The sequence below is a fragment of the Phacochoerus africanus genome, chromosome 15 (assembly GCF_016906955.1).
Source record: "Phacochoerus africanus isolate WHEZ1 chromosome 15, ROS_Pafr_v1, whole genome shotgun sequence".
NCBI classification, from domain to species: domain Eukaryota; kingdom Metazoa; phylum Chordata; class Mammalia; order Artiodactyla; family Suidae; genus Phacochoerus; species Phacochoerus africanus.
Window position 1 is genome coordinate 38,219,520 of NC_062558.1, and position 27,447 is coordinate 38,246,966.

The following is a 27,447-nucleotide window of genomic DNA, read 5'->3' on the forward strand; positions in this document are numbered from 1 at the left end:
TTACTTTTTTTAAAATTTTTTTAATTAAAACAAAAAATTTTTTTGAGATCTTATCTTTGTGGAGGGAGGTTATACATAAACACACACAGGAAGCAAAGTTCCCTATACGTTTCTGAGGTGTCCCTGGTTCTCTGAACCCATGCTACTCAGTCCCTAGCAATAGGGAACCAGAGGGGCTCTAATAACAGTCGCCCACTCTGTCCCAACCTGCTATCTGAAACGCAGGATCCGGGTGTAATGGGTGGTCAGAAATACTTGGTAAAGAGTAAGTCTTTGACGCACTTGACTTTGATGCATGTGTTCGCTTTATGCATTATGTATGGAAGCAGGGGACTGCCTGGGTAGAGGTTTTGCCGCCTGTCATGACGATGGTCATCCCTCCCTCCCAAAGGCGGAATTCTATCATGAAGTTAATTATCATGTCAATCATCTGTTAATTAATAGTCAGCTGAGCCTCAGGTGGCGGCTCTATAACCTCGTCGGCTGACTTCTTCCGAGACGACTGGTCATAAATGGCAAGCTGGGTGCCAGGGTCTTTTTGGGAATGAAGAGGGCTGTGAAGAAATGAGAATGTAGAAGGGGAGTCCAGGGGCCCCTTGGAGCCCTTGAACTTGGGTTGGTGCACCTTCTTCATTTTTTTTCCCCATCTAGCACACTGGTGCGATTTCTACCTCGTCTCTTTCAGGAGCACTGCTGTCCATGGGGTTTGGATTTGTGGAGTATAGGAAGCCAGAGCAGGCCCAGAAAGCTCTCAAGCAGCTCCAGGTAAGTGGAGATTCTCAGCCAAGGTCCACAGAGGTACCAGGTGGGGAGGAGGGTGGGCAGGCCCCTTCAGATCTCTGAAATTATGGATGAGTCCACATCTTCCCAGGCCCGCCACTTTTTCCAAGTCCCTAGGGAAGTCCAGGGCAAAATAAGAACCTTCCCCAGCACCCCGTAGTCACTTTAGTGCCTCCATTCAGTCTCCAAGCCTTCCTCGAGGGCCTGGTTTATGCCAAGCCTCAGGGAAATTGGTGCGGCAGACCTCTGAATAAATACACCAAGACCAGGTTGTGGGAAGGGCTTGGATGGAGATAAAGCGGGCGTTCTGATGGGGGGAGGGCTCCTCTAGATTACATCGTCAGGAGAGACCTCTCTGAGGACGTGACAGGTGAGCTGACCACTAACTGACAAGAAGGAGTCGGCTACACAAAGATTTGGGGGGAAACGTGCAAAGGGTGCAAATGTGCAAAGGGTGTGGAGCGGGGACTCTAAGGCAGGAGTGAGCTTATTCCTGTGCGAGAAGCAGAAAGAGGCCGTGTGGCAGAGGCAGGGTGTGCGGTAGGAAGTGTGTGGAGGTGGATCTTGGAGACGTTTTAAGGTCTGTGGGATTCAGCGTCAAGGTGGGGGGTTTGCACAAGGCCAGGCAGTGGGAAGGTAGAGTTGAATAGGGTCAAGTTCACAGGCCAGGGCGTAGCAGGCTGCACACCCTCTCAGCTCCCATTCTCCCTGAGAGGTGCTCTTGGGCCTGCACAGTTGGGCTAGACATCAGGGAGAAAGGGCTGCCTCCCTGGGGAGCCTGGCTTATTTAGAAGGACCCTCTAAGCGACTCATTCTGTCCCACTAGAGCTTCCTGTTCAAGGGAAAGGCCTGAAGCGTTGTAGGAGATGTGACTGGCCCCTTAGCTAAGAGGATTGTTCTTGTAGAATTTTGTCAACCTTCCCCTTGGCCCAAGGAACCTCCAGGAAGGGCCAAATTGGCTTTGGGTGGGATGGTGGGGAGGTGACAGGCTTGGGGGCCTCTGCTTTCCACTAGGGCTTGCAAACAGCCACGGAGGCCAGGCAGGCTATGTGCACCAGTGAAGGGATGGCCTTATCTGGAGCAGAACCCGGCTGCTCCTGCTCAGTCTAAAGCGGAAGCCACTTTCTGCCTGATGGGAGGGTGGCCCCCAGTCACACCAGATCTTCTCTGGTTTGGGTTTTGTTTGTTGTTTTTTTAAAAGAAACAGAAGAAATCCAACCTTGTTATTAGATGCCATGTTCTCATCTAACCGGATTTCAGTCTCTCTTTCATGTAACTCCAGACTTTGTCAGATTCTGCCTTGCACACATATAGAGTTCTGTTCCGTGCTATATATGTGTGTATTGCCACAAAGGATTGTTTAAACACAGCTATGTGTACTGTATTTTGTGGGAGATCTAAAGGATTTTCAAGGGTAATTTTACTAATACTCCAGTTTTGCCTTAAGGGACCCATGTAGAGCCTAGCTTTGGAAGCATCTCCATTGTGATTTAGAATTTTTTTTTTCTCAGAGCAAACCATCTAAACTGAACTCTCTCTGCAAGCCAGACTGAAGGGGCTTACTTTGCCTGAAAATGCTAATAAACAATGGAAAATTCTGTGCCCCTCAAATGGCTTAAAGGTCAAGGCCCACTCATGGTTTGAGAGGACTTGGAGGGCTGGGTCTCTGTAACCACCAGCTGATGCCCAGGCTTTGCGGGAGCTGTTTCTGGGAAAAGCCCTTCTCTGTCCTTGATTCCAGCGAGCTGCTCTGCCTGGGAACAGGCAGTCCCCCCCCCCCGCCGCCCCCCAAAAGTCCCCTTTCCCCTCGTTCAGCTGAAGCCCTCTCTGCTGAAGGACAGGGATTCGGGTGAGTGTTTCTTGGAGGACAGATGGACAGGCGGTGTTGTCTTATTTCTCAGGGTCACGTCGTGGACGGCCACAAGCTGGAAGTGAGGATCTCAGAACGAGCCACCAAGTGAGTCTTCACTGCCGCCACCCCCCCCTCCCTGATCTGAGCTGGTCCTTTCTGCACTGGTCCTGGTCCCCAGGGGATGCCTTGTGGCCCTTTGGCATCCTGCCCCAGCTGTCCCCCCTCCCCACTGGGGCCCCTTCCTACTTAAGGTGATGTCCCATGTGCCAGCTCCCACACTCGTTTCCCTATAAACGGGACCCTGCCAGTCCCCCACAGGAAACCTTTAACATCTAGTCATTATAACAGAGGAACACAGTCAGGAGCAGCAAGCAAAATGTGAGTATCTTGGCATAAATAAACTGAGGCAGAGCTGCAAGGTGCTGGCGCTTTGTATGAACCAGAGGAAACAGTAAAACCCAGGTGTCTTGCTTTATGGGGCTTTGTTTCTTGGATCTGGACAGCAGCCCAGAGACGGCCTCCACTTCATTTGAAAGAGATTTCCTAGGCACTGGAGATGGAGACAGACCACTGCGCCCAACGACCAGCTTCCAGAAGCAGTGGAGGGTTTCTAGAGTTGTAGTTTGGTCCCTGCTTCTTCACAGCCTCGCATGTCCTAATTGAACTCATACGCTGGAGGGGCTTTGAATGGTGGCCAGTATGTAACACATACCCAGGGTCAGCTGTGAGCATCCTTGTCATTGTCACTCCCATCTCCCTGCCTTAGGTGATGAAGTGACCACCTCTAACAATCCTTGAGCTGGTTTAAGATATTTATGTGGTGGTTTTCGGCAAGTCGGTCATTTATTGTAGTCGTTGAGCAAATTAGCTGCCAGAGAGCTGATCCAAAGCGGCAGCTGTTTTTTCCTTCTCTCCTTGGTTTTTGTTTTTTGGGGAGTTTTTTTGGCTGCACCTGTGGCTTGTAGGGGTTCCAGGGCCAGGGATTAAACCCAAGCCACAGTAGTGACCCAAGCCGTGGCAGCGACAACACCAAACTCTTAAGTCACTGCACCACATGAGAACTCCTCTCCTTTTTTTGGGGGGGGGGGGCTGCACCTGGGGGATATAGAAGTTCCCAGGCCAGGGGTCGAATGGGAGCTGCAGTTGCCAGCCTACACCACAGCCACAGCAAACCCAGATCTGAGCAGCATCTGCGACCTACACCACAGCTCACAGCAATGCTGAATCCTTAATCCACTGAGCAGGGGCAGAGCTCAAACCTGAGTCTTCATGGATACTAGTCGGGTTCGTTACTGCTGAGCTACAATAGGAAGTCCCTCTCCTTGTTTTTTAATGGTAATTGTGAAGCCAGCCTAGGCCCCTCTGCTGGCCCCCTCCACTCATCATGTTCCATGCCTTGCTGAGCATCTTCAGCTAGAAGAAGGCTTGAGAGAGCCCACAGAAGCCAACGGGGGTTCCTGAGTCGTGACTAAGAGCCCAGAGAGTCCAAGCTTTGAGCCCACAGCTCTGGGTCCTCATCCATGGGCTGTGTGACTTTGGGCAGATAATTTTGCCCATAAAGTAAAACATAACTGGAGGTTGTACTCGAAGCATCTAGCACACACCCAGCACAGGATCACTCAGCCAGTGGTGCTGGTCTTTCTTCTTTCTTCTTTCTTCAGCCAGGGAGTCAGGCTGCCGTCACCTTGCTGACTGTCAATTCCTAGGCAGTGCTCATTTAGTCGTTCTTCTGTCCAAGAAAAAATTACAGAAAGCCTACTGGGCACCTGATAATCTTCCTAGGAGCTGGGGAGTTTATATTCTAGGGCCGTGCTATTTCATAGAACCTTCTACAATGATGGGAGCATCCTGCAGTATTCTATATCTGTGCTGCCCCGAGTGGTAGCCACTTGCCACACATGGCATTTTGGCACTCGAAATGTGGCGAGTACCACTGTGTTAGTTATCTATCATTGCAAAGCAAAGTATCCCATAACTTAACAGCTTAAAACAGCAGACACTGATTATCCCACAGTTTCTGAGGGTCAGGAATTCAAGAGCAGCTTAGCTGGGAATTTCTGTCTAAAGAGTCTTCTGTGAGATAGTGGTCAGGGCTGCAGTCTCATCTGAAGGCTCAGCTAGGGTTGATTCACTTCCAAAGTGGCACATTCATATGGCTGTTGGCAGGAGGCCTCAGTTCCTCACCATGCTGGCCTCTCCCAAGGCTTGTATGAGTGTCCTTCCTGCATGACAGCTGGTTTCCCCCGGAGTGAGTGATCCGAGGAAGCAGGAGGAGGAGGCAGCAGTGTCTTTTATGACCTGGTCTCAGTGTAGGAGGGGAGTCCTAGATGGCATGAATACCAAGAGGCAGAGACCAGCGAGGACCATCTTGGAGGCTGGCTATCCCAGCAACCGAGGAGTTGAATTTTTAATTTGTGGCATTTTTATTTTGCTATAGCTAGCCGCACGTGGCTGGTGGCTGCAGTATTGGCCAGCACAGCCCTGGAGCACAGGCAGTAAAGAGAAACATGACTGCATATGTCATACACTGTTAACGGCGAGTGTGAGGAAGAAAAATATTGCTAAGGAATGGGAACGGGTGGCTCTTTTAGTGGGGACGGTTAGGGAGGGCCTCTGAGGAGGTGATGTGGAGCAGACTTAAAGGAAGTGAGTCATAACAATAGCCATTATAATAATGGCTGCCTTTCATGGAACGTTTAACCTGTGGTAGGCACAGTGCAAGGTGTTTTGACCTGTCTTTCATTATATTCTTAAATAATCCAATGAGGTTGGTGCTACTATTAGGCCTCTTACACAGCTGAGAAAACTAAGGCCCATGGAGGTTAACCAATAACTCGCCCAGGCTCACACAGACCCTAAGTGGCCAACGAGGCAGTCACACCAGGTTGTCAGCTCACAGCTGTGCTCATGACCCTGCCCTGCTCATGACCCAGAACAGAAGGTTTCCCTGGAAGAGCAGGAAGACAGAGTCGGGATGGCCTTGAACCTCAGGCGGAGTTTCCTCTCGCAGCCCTGGCCTAGCTCCTTGGCTAGAAACTGCTGCAGGCCCTTGGATGATGCCCTTCTGGTTAGTGATGTAGGTCTTCAGTGTGACCTTGGGACCAGCCACAGTCTTTCTGGGCACCTGGAAAGAAAGAGACAGAGGAGGCTGGGTCTGGGGAGACGCCGGCCCCACCCTCATCAGAGTTCTTTTCTGAAGTCCCTGCTGTTCCCCAAGTCTCTCAGATCAAGGGCAGCAGACACCCCAGGGTAGGATGTGACGACTGCACAGTCACAGCTGTTGGGGGCAGGAGATAATTAGGCTACATACCACCCCTGGGAGGCCTTCTCCCCCCCTTTCCTCTCAGCCTCGTCTGCATGGACTCCTTGAGTCCCTCACCTGAACAGAGCGCAAGAGCATCGGTGCCAGGGGTGGGGGTGGGGAAGGGAACGGGGTGGAGTCAGTGCCGGGCAGCAGCTGCCCGGGCCCCAGATAACCTGAAGCCCCTCCCCGACCCTCCAGGCCAGCCCCAACAGCCGCTCGGAAGAAGCAAGTAGCCAGAAAGCAGACCACGTCCAAGATCCTGGTGCGGAACATCCCCTTCCAGGCCAACAGCCGCGAGATCCGCGAGCTCTTCAGGTGAGAGGCGCTGGTTCGGTCCACAGGGCCTGCCTGTGTGTGCAAGCCTGCCGGACCTTCGGGTCCTCCACGGTTCCACCTCCATGGTCTCTCAAAGGTCATCTCCTGGCTGCCTTTGGTTTATCTCCCTGGGTCACACTGCTCTCCAGAGCACTGGGCAGCAAAGTGTCCAAACAGGGCAGTTAGTTTCCTCCATCTCTGCCAGCGCCCTACAGGAGGGGCAGGAACCCAGGCAGCTGAAGTTCACCTCTACCGGTGATGTGCCTGAAATCCTACCGCTCGAGTCATCCTTTGGTTTAAGCCAGTGGTCCACCCTCTCTGCACATTTGAAGCAATCAGTGTCTTTTATGATAAAATGCATCTTCATGCAGGCTCCACCCCCAGAGAGGCGGATTCTGGTCAGGGGTGGAGCTCACATGTTGGTGTTTGTGTCAAAGCTCCCCCAGGGATTCTGATACACAGCGAGGGTTGGGGACCACTGGTTGACATTGCTGTCTGTGAAAATCCTCTTGTGAAATGAGGGGGAATCATCTGCCTAAATAACACCGTCCATCAGCAGCTGTGGGCACAGGGGTTAGAAACTCAGAGATCTCTTAGGGACCAGGCAGGAAACGGCGCCTGGGAGAGCAGGCCGGGTGGGGACCAATGGACTGGAGGGCCAGGTGATGCTTGGCAGGGATGCAGAAGTCACAGGACCGGTTCTCCCCACGTTTTAAGAGAGAAGCTGGCAATCTAGATTCCGAGGGAGAGTAAGGTGGCAACTAATTCACTTTTTAGAAACATTTTGTGTGGAACAGTCTTATCTGTGAGCCCAATATAGCCCAAGGGCCGTGAGTATGCAACCCCTGTGCTGGTGCTTTATACTGTTTGTTTTCTTCGGATAAGTCAGGTACCACCCAGCACCAAACCCAGGATGGGACATCTTAGGGAGAGGGCGTAACAGGACATGGGTAAGGCCAGGGCACTCTCTGGGTATGTGCTGCATGGCACAGAGAATGGGCCATCTAGCTCTCAGAACCTAAGGGCAGATGACATGGGCCCCAACCAAGCAGGTGGTGGAAGCTTGGCTGCTATCTCAGAGTATTCTGGGAACCTACAGCTCCTTGGCCTGCACAGGGGTGACCATTTAGGATTCCGTGTCCGAGACCTTGTTTGTTGAACGTGCGTTTGTCTAGTTCTGGCATGAAGATTGGGAGCACTAAGTCCCCATTACAGTTATCAGTTAGCCTCCCGCCAGGTCAGCCGTGGGTGCAAAATGCAAGTCCCAAATCTTCAGAGACTAGCAAGTATGTGTTATCTTTGCGTGAAATCACCCGTCTTTGCTCTTAACTCCGTGGTTTAAGGAATGGGGGGTCACTTGTGGGATTTGCATGAAAAATCCCTGTCCTCCTCCCCCTGTTGTAAATAGCACAGTGGTGGATAGTTCATTAACTATCGATTAGCCGTCGATTAGCCCAGTTCCCAACGCGATTAGCCCAGTTCCCAACGCGAAGACAGTGGCCCTCCTGGTTCCTAGGGAGCAGGGTGGTAGCTGTGATCCCCAGGGCCCCTGCATGGTAGTTAACAGCCTGGAAAGTTGGGAGGGGGTCACAGTCCTGGGTGGGGGTTGTTTTCGATCTCCCAGCATTTGGGGAGATGAGTCAAGAGGAGCGAGGTCCAGTCACAAGAAGGTATGGATCCCTAGCCTTGCACGGCCAACATCACACTTGTTTCAACCTGCGTCTGCTGTTTTGAGTCCAATTTAAGAACTGCCAGATCAAAACGGGGATTGTGTGGAGCAGGGCAGCACGTGCTGATCAGGAAACAGCACCCGCTGAAATGACAGTTTCACTTGGTTCCGCAGTCTGTGGAGGATGACACTTATCCAGGGAAACAAAAGACCGCCACGGAAGGGGAAAAGCGCTTTGTCTGATCTCGCATTTTATGTTTATTTTCAGAAGACAGGGAATTAGTGTCCCCCGAACATCATCAGGCGCCCTGCCCCTTCCTCCCACCACTGTTCAGGTGGTAGTTTTCATGGAAACCGCCAAGAGCTTTCTTGGAGCCTGGCTTTGTTGTTTTTTCCAGCTGGGGGGTTGCGGCAGTTCCGAGCACAGGCAGCAGGGGTTGCTGTGAGCCGTCTCAGGGAGACATGCTTGGTCAGGAGACCATAGACCCAGTTTCAGACAAAGGCAGTGGCCAGTAAAGGTCAGAGCTGGGAAGGAAGATGTCAGGGCTTAAGGGAACCAGTCCAGTCTGTTTTGCTAGGCAGGTTTCTCGGACTTACCCTACCAGGTGTAATCAGATCACTGTGTTGGGCTCTGCTGTGTGCCCTCCTATGCTGTATCCTTTTTTTTCCTTTTTCTTTTTTTAGGGCCGCATCCTTGGCATATGGGGGGGTTCCCAGGTTAGTGGTCCAGTTGGAGCTGCAGCTGCCAGCCACAGCCACAGCAATGCGGAATCAGAGCTGCATCTGAAACCTACACCACAGCTCAAGGCAATGCCAGATCCCTAACCCACTGACCAGGGCCAGGGATTGAACCCATGTCTTCATGGATACTAGTCAGGTTCGTTACCATTGAGCCACAATAGGAATACAAGGGTGGCCTTCATGAGTGGGTGTTGGGTTGGGGTCTCATGCGATTAGCACCTCCTTGAGTGTGTCCTCCTGAGAAGAAATGGCCCATGGGGCAGTCATCAGGTCACCCCTTCTTTGAAGGACCAGGTTATCAGCCTTTTCCCTCCCTTTGCCCAAAGGGGCTGTATGAGGGAAATTGACCCCAAGCCGTATACTCCTCAGACTCAGCAGCCTTTGACAACTGTGTCATTTCACAGATGTGGAGGCTGAGGGCTTTCCCCAGCCCCAGCACATTAGAGCAGACCCAGGGTGGGAGCCCCATGAACTTGGGCTTCTCAGAGGAGTGGGGAGGGCCCTGCCCTTGACTCCTTGGGCCCCAAACAGGTTGCTTAGCCTCAGTTTCTTCTGTTCAGTAGAGCTCAGGATCCTTGCCTCCTGCTGCACAGGCTCCTGGGAGGAGCCCAGGAAACAGCAGAATGACCAGGGCTTCTGGACGTGAGAGGTCTCCTCATAGAGGCCAGGGATCAGCATCTCTGTTAGATGTGCCTTGGGTTGCCCAGGAAGCAGGTGCCACCATTGATTCAGTGCCTTTCTCCTCCCTGCAGCCTCCTTAGAGCAGAGGTTGCAAATTAGCAGGGAGATGAGGCCCTTAATGTGGTTTATCTGGGCCCACACAGTGTTAGGGAAAGGGTGCTGGGTGAGTTGCCAAAAAAAAAACATTTGCAAACATGGGGTTCCACATCCACCCACCCACCCCCAGAATATAAGCTCAGACACGCTGTCTGGTTCACTGCAGTGGCCGCACGCCCCAGTATGTGGGTGGTTCTCAGTAAATGTTTGCTGAGCATATAGATTTTACAGTCCAAAACCCCATACTCCATGGAACCTGATCGACGGGGCATGTGAGACACAGAGAGGTCAAGGAGTTTGCCCAGGGTCACACAGCTCTGCAGCGGCACAACCAGGTCTCTCTCACTCCAGATCTCCCCACCCCCACCCCCTGGGGAACTGTCCCCCAAGGTCACAGAGATCAGGTGGGAGCTGCTGGCACAAATGCCGCCGCCTTCTCCTCCTCCTCGCCTTCTCGGGCTACAGGCCACAGATGGAGAGCTTTTCATCCGAGCCTTTTTTCCCCCTTCCTCAGAGGTGTGAACCACCTGCTAGGGGTGTGAATGGGTGAGCTCCCAACAGGTGTCTGGAGGCCTTAATTACATGGCTTGCATCTCCTGTCCCTGGCACACCTGTTGTGCCCGCTTTGTGGGCCACGTCCGTCCATCCGTCCCCCGCCTTCTCTCCTCATTTCCTCTTCCAGTGACCATGACCATGACCGTGGAGAGAGGGATGTGGGCAGCTTGCTGGCCGAGTTCCTCTCACACGCTCCCCCTTTGTCCCCCTTGCCAGGTCGTGGGTTCACTGCCCATTTAACTCCTGGTTGTGGCAGTACTTTTCCAGAAGCTCTGAGCCCTGTAATCTGCTCTCCATGGAAGCCTGGATGTATGGGGCCACTTCCTATTCACCAGGGAGAAGCTCTGCAAAAAAAGCGTGGGCAGTTCAGGAGAGCCAGCATGGACCATTCTGAAAGAGAGTGGGTGGGAGAAAGAAACCCTTTGGCCAAGTTCTGAAAGGGGAGTAGGGTAAGGAAGGCACGGCTGTCCCCAGGTGCCCCCACCCCAGGTCATCTCCCACCAAGTGCACCTCCGCAGAGCAACCCTAGAAAGAAGGCACCACACGCATCATTCAGACCCGGCCATGCTGCTCATTGTCATGTTGTCTGTGGCTAGTTTCACGCTGAGCCAGCAGAGTTGGGCAGTTCTGACAGAGACCTGAGGATCCATAAGCTTAAGAAAACACCAACTGGCTGGTCCTTTATGGGGGAAAGTTTGCTCAAGCCTGGACCGGATTAAACCAGCACCTTAGCTAATGGAGCACGCCCCAGGGGGTTGGGTTTTGTCTTCCAGTTTTGATTACACGTGTAAACTATTTTTTTCTTCCCTTTTATGAAACATACAAACATTGTAGGGAAAGCTGTAGCCCCGCCGACCCTGCAGGAGACGACGTGAGGTCTCAGCACAGAGAACTGTAGTGTTATGTCTGCAAACCACGTCTCCACTCTGCCCCGTCCTGTTTTCTCATCAGGGTGTCCCAGCTCCTCGACTTCGCTGAGGGTATTTTGTTGTTGTTGTTGTTGTTTGTTTTGGTTTGTTTTGTTGTAGGACTTTTTTAAGAGCAGTTTAAGATTTAGAGCAAAATTGAGAGGCAGGCATCGACATTTCCCACCTACTCCTTGCCCTGGCATATACACGGCCTCCCCCACTATCCACAGCGAATGGGTTGTTTGCAGTGTTTTGTCTTTTTCAAATAGCACATGCTCCTGGGAACATTCCTGTGTGTGTCTTTTGGTTTCCACATATGTGCTTTTCTACAGGGTGTACCTATGGAATCGCTGAGTTACGAGGCGGGCATATTTCAGCTTCAGTAAATATTGCCAAGCAGGTTTCCAAAGTAAATGTGTCAGTTTGCACTTCCTCCATTGGTGTAAGTGTTCTCGTTGCCTCATGTCCTCGTCAACACTTGGTAGTATCTGTCTTTCTCTTTTTTAGGCATGTCTGGTGAGTATATAATGGCGTATCATCTCGTGACTAATTTATGCTTCCCTGATGGCTAAGGAAGTCAAGTGGTTTTTTTCACGTTTGTGGTGATTTGGATATACTCTTTTTATTGTAATTAAAGTTGACTTAGGACATTGTACCAGTTTCTGCTGGACAGCCAAGTGACCCAGTCATACATATGTATACATTCCCTTTCTTATATGCTCTTCCATCATGGTCTAGATTTGGATATACTCTTTTGCAGAATGCCTGTTCAAGTCTTTTGCCCATTTTTAAAAAATTGGGTTGTCAGACTTTTTTTCTTAGTAATTTTCTTAATTCCTTTTTATGTAATTCTATACATTCTGGCTTCAGGTCTTTTGCTGGATATACGATTTTGTGTCCTCTCCCGCTCCCATTCTGTGGGTAGCTTTATGCTGTCCTTGGATGAACTGAGGCTCTTAATTTTGATATTGTCAATTTGTCTTTTTTTTTTTTTTTTCAATCTCAGAAACTTTTGTGTCCTATTTATGAAATCTTTGCCTCCTCCAGGCTCTTGAAGACAGTCTCCTACATTTTCCTCTGAAATCTCTGACCTTTCACATTTAGGTATGCAATCCATCTGGAATTGATTTTTGTGCATGGCGTGAGGTAGAGATCAAGGGATGTTTTTTTCCCCCACATGGATATTCACTTGGCCGACATCATTTATGGCAAAGACCATTCTTTCCCCTCTGCTCTGCAGTATTGATTTTGTCATAAATCAGGTGACTGTGTATGTGAGGGTCTGTTTCTGGACTGTCTCATCTGTTCCCTGGGTCTATTTGTCTACCCCAATGCCAATACGCACCGTCTTAATTACTATGGCTTTGTAATAGCTTGCTCTGTGGCGTCTTTGTTCTTAGGACTGCCAGGCTGTTTTCCGCCCTGTGCTCTTCAGATCTTTGGGTTTTAGTCCACAGCAGCTGGAGGTCCTGAGCAGAGGGAGAGGCGGCATCTGACTTTTATCTGTGAAAGACCTTGTGAGGAGACCCAAGAGAATGTTTTTGCAGTCACCTGGGCAAGAGGTGGTCGAGGCTCGGACCAGGTGTCACCTGTGGAAGTGCCATGCTGGATTGGCTTGGGGGTGCATTTTCAGAGTCGTGCCGATGGCTTTGTGAGGGCTGTGATGCAGGTGGGAATCAAGGATGACCCTTATATTTTGGTCCTAAGCAAGGAGCCAGATGATCTGGGGGCTGGGCAGTCTGAGGGAGGCATCAGCACACTCTGCCTGCCCACCCTTTCCTCCCCTGCCATGTATCACAAGTTGGGGGCCACAATGGCAGTGCTAGAGTTGCACTTCTCAGCTGATCTGTGCACGCGTGTGCATGCGTGCATGTCCGGAACACCTTAAGTCCCGGGCCGCCTGCTTGCTGTGTGGATGTCAGCTGTAGCAGCAGCATGGCTGTATCACTTTCCTTCATGGGCAAGTTCACTCCCATTGACAGTGCCCCAGATGTGTGCACAGCCCTTACCAGTGGGCCCAGCCGGGACCTCAAGTGCCTTTGTGCTCATGCTCTCATCTGTCCCTCCTCCCACAAGCCCAGGGGACTGCCACAGACCAGGCAGATGGCTGTCCAGCCATAAAACCCCAAGCAAGTGGCATGTTCCCAGTCATTCTCTTTCTCTGCTGTTTTTCCCACTACCAGTTCCAAGGAGAGAGACAGGCCTTTCCAGTGTTCCCAGGGAGCTCATGTCTACTAAGTCCTTATAGCATGCCTGACTTCAGCATCATCACCTGAGATTTTACGTGTCTGTGATGCCTTCTAAGGCCAGTCTAGCAATACTTAACATGTGTTTACTGGGAGCTGAGTGCTGCACCCACTTCCAAGAGCCCGCTTCTGCCCCCAGGATCACGATACTCTAAGGAAATGATGGGCCCACCTGGAAGATGGTCACAATTAACAAGGCAGGAATGCAAAATAACAAGGAATCAATTCTTCCACTGGGGGCCTGGCCCAAAGCTGGAATGCAGGAATCCTTGCCTAACCTCTTTTTATTTGGGAAGATCTGGGGTTGTGAGTGAACTCCAGGGTTCACATTAGCCAGCTGTGGAGTGCAGCTCAGCAGACTCACATGGTCCAAATCACAGAGGTCCTACCCCTACCCGATGGTGTGACTGCTCCTTGAATCCAGCTTTGAACACGAGGCCCCTTGGCTTAGAAGGAAGGGCATGAATGCACCAAGCGATATCAGATTAGAGGACACTGCAGGCCTGGGACTCCCAACAGATGTTACTGGGAGTCAGATTTCCTTTCTTTGGGGAAAAACAAGCAGATATACACATCTATCAGAATGGCTGAAAGAAAAGAATAATAGAAACACAAGATGCTGATGAGGATACACAGAGACTGGATCACTATGCATTGCTGGGGAGAATGGGAAACCGTCCTGCTATTCTGGAAGAGGGTTCGGGCAGTTTCGGACAAACTAAACTGGCACTTACCACGCGACCCAGCGGTTGCACTCTTGGGCAGCTCTGCCAGGGAAATGGAGATTTGTTCATCCGGAAACCTATGCACACGTCCATCCCCTGATGAGTGGCTAGACCAAATGTGGTGTCTCCATACAGTGAGATGTTACTGTGCCATAAATAGAAATAAGGTACTGCTAGCTGCCACACCATGGACACGCGTTATGTTAAGTGAAAGAAGCCAGACACAAAAGACCACATGCTACACAATTTCATTTATATGAAACATCCGTAATAGACAAATAGAGAAAGAAAGAAAGTAGGTTAATAGTTGTTTAGGGATGGGGAAGGGGAGTTGGGGTGATGGCTGAAGGATATGACAGCTGATGAAATTTCTAGAATGGCTATGGTGAGGATTGCACAACTCTGAAAACACTAAAAACTATTGAATTGTATGCTTTGGATGGGCAAATTGTATATTGCATCTCAATAAAGCTGTTGGAAGGAAGGAAGCCGCACACAAACACAAGCAGCTTTGTTCCACATGTCCATCAACGGCACATAGTTAGACAAACTGCGATCCATCTCTACAATGGGAATATGACTCAGCAATGAAAAGGAACAAAACAGCAGCCTGGATGAAGCTCTAGAGAATTATGCTGAGTGGGAAAAGCTAATCCCCGGAGTTCCATACTGCCTGATTCCATGTATGTAACATCCTTCAAATGACAACATCCTAGATGGAGAGCATATGAGTGGGTGCCTGTGGTGCAGTCAGCGAGAAGGGAGGGAACTGTGGCCATAAAGGGTATAGCACAAGGGCTCTTGTGATGAAACCATTCTGGGTCTGAATGGTGGTCTCATGAGTCTACATATGTTAAGACCGCATGGAATAAACATACACACCCATGAATACATACAGAGCTGGTGACATCCGAGTAAGATCAGTGATAGTATTACTGTCGGTTTTCTGGCTGTGATCTATACTATGGTTTTGCAAGATGTTACCAGTGGGGGAAATGGGGTGAAGGGTATGTAGGGTCTCTCTTATTTCTTACAACTGAATGTGAGTCTGTAATTATCTCAAAATAAAAAAAATTTTGAAACAAATATCCCAATCCGTAACGGATAAGAACAGGCCACTTCTTGTGGTAGTAAGTTGCCCATTACAAGGGGCAAGCAAGTGAAGGCTAAGATGACTGTTTGTTAAGGATTTCTGATGGAGTGAGAGGCCAGTTTGTCAACTGTAGAATGCATGGGTTCAAAGAAAGGAGAATCTTCTGGGCTTTGGGGTCAGCTGACAGTGGTCTAATCCTGTGGTCAGAAGGAAATTAACACCCAGCAGCTTACAGTTAATAGCCAAGGTTGTGGGGGGGGGGAATGACCCCACTTTGTATAAAGAGTATACCCTCTTTATTACTTAAATCTAGGCTAATTGAACCCCAGGAAATGAAAAGACTAGTTTAGTAAATAAATTTCATCTCCTAGGATCTATTTTTATTTCGTAGGTTTATGCACGAACTTAGTGCTATAGAAAAATACTAGGCGTCAATCGTTTGTGGTGTGAGGAAACCTCAGTCGAGTATTTCTGCACCCTTTTCAGAGAGCTCGGGAACCAGCAGGTAACTTCCTTAGGCTCTACCTCCAGATCCTTAGTCCTGCAGGCTGGGTTGAGCATGAAGCCCCTTCTCTCAGAGCTGGCTTTCCCCCATTTAAGATCCCAGAAACACGGCCCTAAGGAATCCAGTGGGGATGTGTTCTGGGTGATACTTTCTTCATTTAGGAGGCCAGCCTTGCAGCAAATCCATGCCAGACCCTTTGCTTCTCCTTTTTAATGATCCTGCTTCCTGCCTACCAGGGGATGGTCAGGGGCTGTTAGAGTGACTCATCCCCAAACCAGGACAGAGCAGTGCTTGCCCAGATGTGGCACTCAGGTTACTCGAGTTCTCCTTTTCCTTGCTGTCCGTGTCCCCCAGTCATCAGAGGTTGGCTGTCAGCTTGAAAAGGAGCCAGTGCAATGTTCCAAGTGAGAAAAACACCCGCCCAGGGAGTCAGGAGACCTGAATTCTGGCCCAGCTCTGCCTTGCTCCCACTGTGTAACCTTGGGCAGGTAGTGACTCCTCAGAGCCTCTGTTTGTTGAGTGACAGGCTTGGGCGAGGCCAGCCAGAGCAGACCACTTCCTCCTTCCTCACAAGCCAACACAAACCTATTGGTCATGGCTGTAGAGGTGTGTATTGGAGGATTGTGAGGCTGCCTGGGCTCTGCAGGAAAGGACACTAATTGATGAGTGTTGTCTGCCCCAGATGCAGGAACAGCATCTGTGATAGGCAAGTAGCTACAGGTATTTGCAGAAGGATATCATATTTATCACGTGTCACTAGGCTTCAGCATTTCCTTCTAGCAGACCGACTGGTAGCGCAGTCCCAAACCACAGCCCATGGGGAAGCCTCCTTTGTGCTCCTCTTTACAAAAATAAAAATAAACTAAGAGTCGAGGGGCTCTTTCTTCCTTGCTCTTTCCTTCCTTCTCGATGCTGTAGGTTTGGTCTTCCATTGCAGCTGACGTTTCCTTCACCCCATGCCTAGACTGACTCCAGAGTAGGTGACAAAGCCCAGACAGGGGAAGGGGGCACCTCCGGGAGAATATGCAGTTGCGGGGAGTGGGTAGGGTGCTTTGTGTGCCGGCTCCCACCTCACCAGCCTGCTCTTACCTCCTCTCTCCCCATTCAGTGCCTTTTCAGTTACAAGGTCTCCGCGCTTTGTCTGGGCTTGTTGGGAGGGGGGCAGTCGGGCTCATTGTCACCACCAATAATTGTGTTCTGAGTCTCAGGCATCCTGGTGCTGAAAGGCAGCAGGGAGGGAGTCCTAGGAAATCTCAGGAGGCTTCCGAGGAAGAGCAGCTTCTGAATCCTCTCCTGTCTGGAGGTTCCCCTGGAAAAGGGAGAGTCTCAACACAGTGCTTTTTAGTTAAGAAATAACCCATCAGTACAGCAAATATTTATGAAACATCTCTGATGAGGCAGGGACCATGCCAGGTGCTGGCTTAGAGAGACAACTGTGAACTCCCGGAAGGGAAGGGAAGGGACTGTCCCAGTTTGGGGAGAAGTGGGTACAGGGTTTACTGCATTAAAACCCTCACTGTAGAGGTCGAGTCTTACATGTCATGGGTCTGGTGACGACTACTCCAGGACTCAGTCTCCATGTCTATAGAATGGCAAGATTAACAACTGGAGGAGGGAGTGGGATGGACTTGGAGTGTGGGGTTGGTAGATGCAAACTATTCCATTTAGAATGGATAAGCAAAGAGGTCCTACTGTATAGCACAGGGAACTATATTGAATCTCTTATGATAGAACATGATGGAAGATGATATGAAAAAAAGAGTGTGTGTATGTATGTATGTATGTATGACTGAGTCACTTTGCTGTACAGCACAAATTAGCACATTGTAAATCAACTATACTTTAATTTAAAAAATTTAAGTTATGTTTATATTATTAAGAAAAAATTAACTCCTGCATCCAGTTTGCCATAAGGACAAGGTCAATGATAGTGGTAAAGCACTTGGCCTTTTTCCAGTCCAGAGGGCATTGTACATGGTGCCCAGAGCTCCTAGGATACACCAGGAGGGCACTGCTTACTCACGGTCTTAGGAATCAATCTTACCTTATCTTTCTGGTCCTCCCCAAGGACACTCCGAAGTGAGAGAGCTTAAGGATACAGAGGTCTCTGGAAGAATTTTCTATTCTAAAAGGAGCATTTCATAAAATCATGGCCCATGACCATGTTCCACAAACTTAAGAAATGTATTAAGAGCCCTCCTTTTAAGGAAAAAGAAAAATCTCATGGCCCTTCCTACCCCCCACCCCACAGCAATGATGTAAATATTTCTATTATTATTTTACTTAACTATGTACAAATGTAAAACCCAGAGTAAACCAACAACTTATGCTTATGGTTCTCTTAGGACCATAAAACCAAAACACATTTTGAAATTAAATACAAACAAAATTTAAAATCAATAAAATTCAAATTAACAACATTATTTTAGTGTGACGGATGATGCTGTTTTGCGGAAACTAAATTCAGAACGTGGGTTTTAATATTAGAAGGATGTCGCCTCGGGTCCAGATCTATAATCGGTTTCTGTACTTTTACTCAGTCATACCAACGCAGAGCATGCTTGTTTGCACAAGCAAGTACGTGCAGGATGGAAACACAGGCTTCATTTGCCAGTTCAGCATAATCAGACCTCTCGCTTATCTGAATCTCAGCCAGTCATCAGATGTCGCTTTTCAGGCAGTGTCACTGAGTGGTTCTGTAAAGCCATCTTGATCGCTTAAAAATAAAAGTTAGCATTAGAGTGTCATTGAAAATATCAATGAATGGATGGATAACCAATTTCTTTTAGAATTGAGGACAGAAAAGTGTCTCATCGTTTATTCTTACTAATAGGTCTCTTGCTGCAAGTTGGTACACGTAAGTTCCACATGCTACAGCATCTGCTCTCACCCTAAGTACCGTTTCCTCTAGTACAGATCTTTTGAGGTCAGCATGCTTGTGTCAGATTTCTGTTACAATACACGTATATATGCACATCTTAAAAATTAGGTTATCTTGGAGTTCCTGTCGTGGCGCAGTGGTTAACGAATCCGACTAGGAACCATGAGGTTGCGGGTTCAATCCCTGGTCTTGCTCAGTGGGTTAAGGATCCGGTGTTGCCATGAGCTGTGGTGTAGGTCGAAGACTCGGCTTGGATCCCGAGTTGCTGTGGCTCTGGCGTAGGCCGGTGGCTACAGTTCCAATTGATTAGACCCCTAACCTGGGAACCTCCATATGCCGTGGGAGCGGCCCTAGAAAAGGCAAAAAGACAAAAAAAAAAATTAGGTTATCTAAATACGAACAGAGGAGGTCCTGCTATGGCACAGCAGGGTAATGGTCCGGCATTGTCTCTGGGGCCCTGTGGGTTCAATCCCCGGCCTGGCACAGTGGGTTAAGGATCTGGCGCTGCCACACCTGTGGCGTAGGTTTCAGCCCTGGCTCGGATTCAAACCCTGGCCCAGGAACTTCCATGGGCCACAGGGGCAGTGGAAAAAGAAAGATAATAGTACTAATAGTAAATACATAAAATTATAAAATTATCCTATGAAAGTAGTTAGTCCTCCCCACAACCCTGCCCTTACCCTCATGCACATACCCACCTCTGTCTGAGAGGCAGAAGACCTTTGAGAAACTCTGTTCTATTATGTAGGCTCTTAGCAGAGTACCATTTTCAGGCCCAAGGTACTTGTGGGGTCCACTTAGACCTGTAGATCTTTTTCCCTGCCAAGTGCACTTGTGGTTGAAATGTCACTGGTTTTCATGTAGTTCATGCTTTAGGAATCAATCATTTGGCCACTTGGTCACCCAGAGTTCAGTGAAGGCTTCGAAGCTCTTCAGCCTGCCCTCCCGGTCTGAATTTGCTGGCAAAAGGATGTGGGCCCAGGTGATCATAGACATGAAAGTAAGAGGCTGCTCAGAGAAGGGGCTGTTAGGGTGGGAGGCTTCATGCTAAGTCCAACACCAACCATTAGCTTCATGATTCAGAGCTCCAGTGCTAAAGTCTGTGGGCAGGGCACCCTCCGGAAAGGTGCAGTACTCAACCTGTGCAACTCAATGCGGTGGGCGGACAAAGCACATTGCAGGAGAGATGTATGAGCCCGTGGCTTGGGGTTTTGCCTGTGGTTTGGTGTGGTTTAATTCTAGGAGTCCATCAGATGGGTGTTTCAATGTTGGCTCTTCCAGTACCAGCTATCAGACCTAGACAAGTCATTTAAATACCCTGTTACCTCAGTATCTGCATCCCTAAAATGGGGCCCATACTACATACTTGTCAGAGTCATTGGGAGGATTCAAAGAGGAGGTAAAAGCACAGCAGTTAGCGCACTGACCTGGTTCCCAAACTGTGCACGGAGGCACCTCAGGGTGCCTCAGTGAAATCATAGGTACACGGCAGGCTATTTTAGATTTTCGAAAAAAACACTGTAACATCTATCAGTTATGGTGCCAACTGCCGTGTTCAGCTGTTTAGACCCGTTAGTTATTTCTTTTGGCCTCGGAATGCTATGAAAACATTGCTGCGGCATCAAGGGCCCCATGCATGAACCAAGAAAGCTGGGAACCTGTGGGCTTGTGTTTGGTACAAACCACAGCTCAATAAATAGCAGAGGTTGTTTTATTGTAATATAACCAGAAAGACTGTGCTGGCCTCAAGATTCCAATGTAGCTTCCCCTCCTCAGACATTTCGCTTGTGGGACTGGTAGCCAAGAGGATTAGGCTGTTCCTCCTGAGTCCTCTCCCTTCATCACCTCCGTTCGCTTGTAAAATGCAGTTCAGAACATTGATTTCCCAGCTCAGATTTTGGAAAAAGCCCAGGCTGCCTGCAGTCATCTCAAAGGGGAGTCATGAAGCATCTAAAACATAAAAGTCTTAGAAAGAAATTAATTCACTTGAGTGTCCATGCCTTACAGAGTTCCTGGCAAGGGCGGTCTGGACTCCGGAGTCGGGGGCGGTGGGCAGGGGTGGCAGCCAGGCTGCATGACTTCTGCAGAGGACAGCCTTAACTGCCCTAAGCCTTTGAAGTGTACGGGAACCCCGGCTGAGAAACCCCTCTGAGCTCTGTGCTTAGCAGCTTCACGTGTCTCGGGGCTGCAGCAACGGGAGGTTTGGCCGGGCTTTCCCCGCACGGCGACAGGTGGACAAAGCACATTGCCTGAGAGATGTGTGAGCCCATGGCTTGGGGTTTTGCCTGTGGTTTGGTGTGGTTTAATTGCCTCCTTGCTCCTAGCCACCCCCGGCCATTTGGCGGATTGGGGTGCTCCTTGGATATTAGGTTAAACTATATGAGTATGCCAATATATGGTCATCTTTGACCTGCAGAAACAACGCTTTTCCTTAGTTCAACCTAATGGTAATTGCTGCCCCCTCCATTAAATCCCTATCATGCAGCCATGGGTCCTTGCACTCGTATGCATGCGGGCATGTGCTCTCTCTTTTCGTTCATTTTTTTAAGACAAGCAAAATTTAATTGCACAACTAAAATTGTGTCGAAAGAAGGATTGAAGGCCAAAACCCTCGATCATCACCCCATACTAGTGTCATCCTCCTAGCCAGAGAAATTAACGTCATCCATTTGGCAACTGTCTCTAGATCTGTCCTTATGCATCCCATATATATGCGAACCTGAAGACAGCATATTTAGTTGTTTGGGTCCATTTAGATAAAAACGGTGCCACGTTGCCTGTTTCATTATGTTTTTTTCCTTCCTCTGAAATGTGTCTTGGCAGTCTTTTCAATTTAGTCCCTATAGCTCCACCTGGTTCTTTTTTTGGTTTGGGTTGTTTTTGTTTTTGTTTTAAGTGGTTCCCCAATTCTTTATTCTTTTAATTGAAGTATAGTTGATTTACAGTGTTGTGTTAATTTCCACTATACAACAGAGTGACTCAATAATAAATACATACACACATTCTTTTTTATATTCTTTTGAATGATGATTTATCACAGGATAATGAACCTAGTTCCCTGTGCTGTACAGTAAGACTGTGCTGTTTATCCAGTCTACAGACACTTGTTTGCCTCTGCTAACCTGGTTCTTCTTAATGTCCTGCGCTATCTCTTTACTCCAAGAGGGTCACACAGCCCATTTTACAGATGAGGAAAGCAAAGTTCAGAGTAGGGGTAGTCACACAGCTGGGACATGGCAGAGCCACTTCTGACTTCCAACCCAGGCTGAATTTTCTCCCACCATCAGCCTTCCCCCATTCCTGAGGCCTCAGCTGCCTGCCCCATCATCCTATAGAGACTGACATATAACTCCCTCTGCTGAACCGTGTTGAGGGATGGGGCTTCCTCACAGACCCTCCACCCGGGTTAATGCGGAATTATCATCGATTCCATGGATGGCCAATTTCCAAGGAATTAGAATAGACTAAAATATACTTAATGTTGGAACTTGGTGGAGTGTAATTGAATCTTTGACGATCCAGAAGGCGATGCAGGGCCTGCAGGGCCCCGGGTCATCATTACGAATATCAGTTATCACTGCGCACCGGGCAGAAGCCCTGGTTGATGGGGCTTCCTGGCTGCTGGCCTGGGTGACTCTCATTGTGTATGGCATCCCCTGTGACGGACCTTGTACTCTGGCCAGAATAGTAGGCTTAGAGAAGGAACAGCCCTTGTCCAGTATCAGAAAGCTTGGGGAGGGGGGAAGAAGGGAGTTTCCATTGTGGCTCAGAGGTTAACAAACCCGACTAGTAACCATGAGTTTGCAGGTTCAATCCATGGCTTCGCTCAGTGGGTTAAAGATCTGGTGTTGCCGTGAGCTGTGGTGTAGGTTGCAGACACTGCTCGGATCCCCCATTGCTGTGGCTGTGGTGTAGGCCAGTGGCTACAGCTCCGATTCGACCCCTAGCCTGGGAACCTCCATATGCCGCAGGTGCAACCCTCAAAAAGACAGAAGACAAAAAAAGAAAAAAGGAAGCTTGGCGACATCTGGGGGTACATGGCCCTCCCCTTGAATGGCTTTAATATCGCCCCCTATGTGTATCCCACTTGCGCTTCTGCAAACCACTTTCAGGCAGAGTTTGGGCTCTGCAGGCAGGCAGCACCAAGCTGAGTCACGGCCCAGACCATGCCTTGTTTGAGGAGATAGATGTGCAGTTTATCCCTTTTCAGAAAAAGGAACCTCAGAGCTGAAGGAACTCCAAGTTGCCAGCAACTTGCCTAGAAATCTATAAAGGAACCTTGTCTTTTTTTCTTTACTTGCAAGTAGATTCCTCACCTACTTCCAGAAAGGGCACAAGTTCAATTCAGTCAGTGCAGAAATTTAAGAAAACTGTCAGTTGAAAGAAAACTGTATCACAACTCCCAGACTGAAGAGTACCTCAGTAAAAGTGTCCTTAGGTCTGAGCTCCTTAGCAACCAAAGCAAGAAGGGGAAAAAGCCCTAGCACCTGCTAATTCTTAAGCTACCACCCAGCCCTCTAAAGAGATGCCGGGCTCCCAGGGGACTAGCAGGGTGAATAAAGCCTGTAGTTCTCAAACCAGAGAGAGCAGACTGCATTCGATCTAGTACCTAAAACCACAGGACTGACAGGCATCGCACCTTCCTGTAGCATGTTTCACTCAGCAACATAGACCAAAAAATTACATTTTTATTATTTTTTTGCGCAAACTGAAGCCCTACAAATGATCGTGGAATAGAATGCAAAGTTGCATGAAGTGTTAAAAAGACCACTTTGAGTCACACTCACTGAGTCTTCAGAAGTGGGCATGTATTCTCGTCTGCCATTTGGAATAAGGTGCATTGCTGAGAAGTTTGGGGAAGTCTTAAAAAAAAACCTGCTCTGTCAGAGTTGTGAGGGGTGGGGAAATGCATAGGGGGTGTTTCCTGAAATATTCTGGTCACACTCAAGACCCAGTTCCCTTGGGATAAACCTTCTGAGTGTCTTCTAGTTTCCTCTCTTCCCCATCTCTGTTCCTGTATTGCTCCTGAACTCCAAAACCAACCCTTTCAAAAATCTAATTGTATTAAGTGGAGCCAGGACCATATACTACTTTAGTGGGTATTTTTCCACTCAGCTCTTCCTAGAATTTCAAACCTCTTTCCTACACAAAACTCTCTTGAATCTTTCTGATATTAGCAAGGCAGACTTTTTACTCTTTTGAAAATCCCCTCTTCTGAGCAGAGAAGTAACCTCATTCCAGAGACTTATGGGACATGGAGCACAAGCCAAAGAAAACCTCCCCTCTGCCCGCCACGAGACACCACAACCCCCTTTTGCGGGCACCTTCCCGCATCCACTTTTCACATGCCTCGGTAGGCAGGGCCGGTATTAATATCACCATTTCACAGATGAGGAGACAGCGTCAGAGAGGTTAAGTACCTCGCCCGAGGTCTTGTGGCTGGTTAAGTGGCAGAACCAAGGCCCGAGCCCGAGTCCCAGCCTGCGTTCCTTCCCCCGGCTCTGTAGGTGAGGTTTGACGTAGCCCCCAAATAGGCTCCTCACCTATTCATGGGATGCTGAGAGCCTCTTGTCCTTCCGAGTGTAGCACTTAAAAGCCTTCTATAATGGCTCAGCTCACAGAGTAAGTTACACCGGGCTGATCCTTCCTTTATGGGAGTTTACTCTTTAAAGTGGGCACGGGTGACACAGACCGGGTTATTCAAGATGCGCATTGTCGCACACAAAACAGAGTAAGCTAAATGTTTATCCGACACGCGGATGGAGGAAGAAAGGCTTGCTGCAGGGAAATGAGTGGGAAGAAAGAGAGAGTCATGTGGAAGAGGTTTTAATCCAGGCAGTGTGATGGCACTTCCCCAGGACAATTATACTCTGCCTACCTTGAATTTAAATAAAGTCCCTTTAACGGCTCGTTCACAAAAATGCTTTTTTTCACCCCAGCCTGAGCCGTCACCTCAGTGGCTTTTAATATAGCTGAGCTCAACCCAGAATGATTTAAAAACAAAAAAAAAGAACCAATGGTGGATTTCTAAGGGCCTCCTTGGCGAGTATGGTGTGTGCTCTGGAATTTTCAGAGGCATTCCATATCCTCAAGTAAAAGAATGTTACAGCCCCTGCCTCCTCCTCCCACCTGAACAATCCCAACCCTGCCTGGTGCCCGCAGACCCCACTGTGCTTCGAAAGCATAGGGAGACCCCAGGCAAGGCCTGGCCCTGCCACATGGGAAGGGAGTTTCAGATCCACCTGCCCCTGTTCAGCTCAACCCCTCCCTCTTAGGAAGCATGGTAAAGTGCTGACCACACACTTTGTATTCCCTGGGGCTTATTTGTGCTTTTCTAAACAAGTCCTGCTAATGTTGGCTTCCCCAGGGGAGTAACAGCTCAGGAAAGAGTTGGCTGGATAAATAAAAACACAGCCCAGCAGCTGGCTGTGGATGATGAGGCGGGCGTAGGGCAGGGCTGTGAGGCATCCTTGGAAGGAGCCCGTGGTTCTGTTCCTGGGGCCCCTGATACAGCCTCCCTGGAGGGGTGCACAGAAAAGACCCCGTGGGTTGTTTCTACTCAGAGATCCCATCAGCACATCTGCACGTGGGCACACTGCATCTTGGAGTGTGTGGCATCCTTTCCAGGAAGGACATCAGACCTGTTCTGAGGTCCCATGGGACCCTCTTTAAGGGGAGTGGAATGGAGAGAGTCTTCTGTGTCCAGATGCTTTGGGGTCTTTTCTTATCCCATGTCTCCTCCACCATGGCCAGTACCCACCCCTGGCATCTCTGAGTGTTCCCTGCCACACTCAGAAGCCAGTGGGGTGGGGGAGGACGTGGCACGTCCCCACTCACGAAGTCACTCATTTGTATCTCATTTTCGAGTTATTATCGAGCCGCCGGTCTCAAGAGTGTTTTGACAGTAGCTGTCAGCAAGGTGCCGGCAGCTGCCATCGCCTCCGATTGGCTGAAGACACCCATGGCAGTGTGCTGGATAACGTCCCAGCCCTCCCTGCCCCCGCCCCAGCCCGGAGCCGGGGGACGGGGCACCAAGGGAGAAAAAACAAACAGAAGAGCAGAGAAGGGAGACCAGCCCAGCCGCTCCAGGCCCCAAGGCAGCCCAGCTCAGTCTCGCAGCCTCCAGAGTCCTTAGCATCTTTCCTGCTAGAGAAGGCGGCCGTAAAAGACTCAGCCTATGTCCTGTGTTTTGTTTAATTTATTTTATTTGAGGTTTTGGGCAGCAAGGGAGGGGGGCGATGAGAGAGGATCCATCCAAACAACCATTTAGGCTTGTCAGAGTTCATTTATTGAATTAGCAAGGTTACCACTTGCGGGCTTCCAGCTGCCAGCCTGCAAAGCCAGGGTAGATGCGGCCCCAGAGCCGGGAGCCTGGGAGGGCGGCGCTGAGCGGAGAGCCAGGCGCTCTGATCAATTACGCCTGCTTTTCTTCCCCCTCTGCTTGACTGAAGTGCAGAGGAATGCGTGTGCTTCCCTTCTCCCTTGAAGAGTCTCCTCTCTCCATAATATCAATCGTTCCACGTGTTTCTTTCTAAGCGCTGTGCATCCAGGCAAGAGAATAAATAATGCTTTGTATTCACTGCCTTTTACCTAAGCCGTTTAAAATTCATTCTTTTCTCTTTTTTTTTTTTTTTTTTTAAGTATGGGGGAAAAATGTCAGCGACACCAGAAAGCAGATGTTTCGTGATCGGGAAGCAAGCACACTTCTGCCTGAAATTCAGGGCCCATGGGGGTATCTCAAATGCACAGCGACTGCAGGAGAATGTAATCTTTGTGTACCAGACAAGGGAGACCGGGTGTCGGCCTAGTTTCCTACCCCAAGAATTCCCAAATCAGCTCCAGCTTCCATGATGGGGGCTGCTCACTTTGGGTTTCTGCCACCGTAGTCAGGCTCAGGGCTGAGAGAGTGTGGGTGTTACAGGTGCACACCCCCTCCCCATCCCTGATGATTTCCCTTGCCCCTTGGCACCAGAGCTGAAAAGAGGTCCATTCTCAGGATGTGTCGCTTTATCTAGAGCAGTAGCATTCAGCCAGGGCACTTGCACCCATCAGGGGACACTTGGCAGTGTCTGGAGTTGGTTTTGGTGGTCACAGCATGGAGGGGGCTGGTGGCATCTAGAGGGTAGGTGTCAGGGAAGTGGCCAAACATCCTACATGCATAGGGTGACCCCATGACACTGAATTATGCCCCCCCCCACCTCCTGAAGGATGTCAGCAGTGCAGAGGTGGAGAAACCCTGGACTGTAGGGCAAGGGCCTTACTTGCAGAGGAAACGGCAGAGGAGCTGTGAGAGTCCCAGTGTTCCTAAATATGGGTGCTGTTGGGGGGGGAGCTGTGTCATGCCTGAGGGGTCTTTCACTTGTATAGCTGCCACCTGGTCAGTGCCCTTTCATTGTGACAACCAAAAGCAGCCCCCACAGATCTCTCTGGGTTGGGGGGTGCCCTTTCCCTAAGAACTCTTGCCTTCAGTTTTGTTTTTAGGGATGACCATGTGCCTGGTGCCAAGCTCAGTTCCCCCACAGCCCTTTTTATATTAGTCTTCACAACAGTCCCAGAAGGTCGATCTTTTGACCTCTATTTTAAAGAGAAGGAAGAGAAATGAAGTTGAGAGAGGCAACATCCTTTACCTACAGCCAAGAAGCAAGAAGAAAGGGTTAAAGCCCAGACCTGTCAGAAGCCAAAGTCTTACCCACTCTGCTCACTGAAACTCTCAGAGCCTCAGTTTCCCCATCTGTTAAGTGAGGGGAAATGATAGCTGCCCTCCCACCTCACATGTTTTTCTTGGGAGTCTTAAGAGAGAGTGCACGGAAAGGGCCTTTGAAAATGCACCAAGTGCACACCTAAGGAAATTGCCATGATTGTTGTACCTGCCAAGAGTCTAAAACCACGTGAATAGTGAAAAGCGTTCTTCATGGACTGGCGCTGTCAGCTGAGTCAGTGGACCCCAGAATGTACACGTAGAAGATGGGGTTTAAAGCCAGACTAGGGGAGTTCCCGTCGTGGTGCAGTGGTTAACGAATCCGACTAGGAACCATGAGGTTGCGGGTTCGGTCCCTGCCCTTGCTCAGTGAGTTAATGATCCGGCGTTGCCGTGAG

The 27,447-nt window shown here is 49.5% G+C and overlaps 1 protein-coding gene across 1 annotated transcript in view; it reads left to right on the forward strand.

Moving 5' to 3' along the window:
• RBM19 (RNA binding motif protein 19) overlaps positions 1–27,447 on the forward strand; it is a 121,513-nt gene that overhangs the window by 35,265 nt on the left and 58,801 nt on the right. Inside the window, exons 19-21 of the mRNA XM_047762749.1 lie at positions 686–765; positions 2,682–2,737; positions 6,135–6,251. Of these exons, the coding sequence (XP_047618705.1) occupies positions 686–765; positions 2,682–2,737; positions 6,135–6,251 (253 nt within the window). The remainder of the gene's footprint in view (positions 1–685; positions 766–2,681; positions 2,738–6,134; positions 6,252–27,447) is intronic.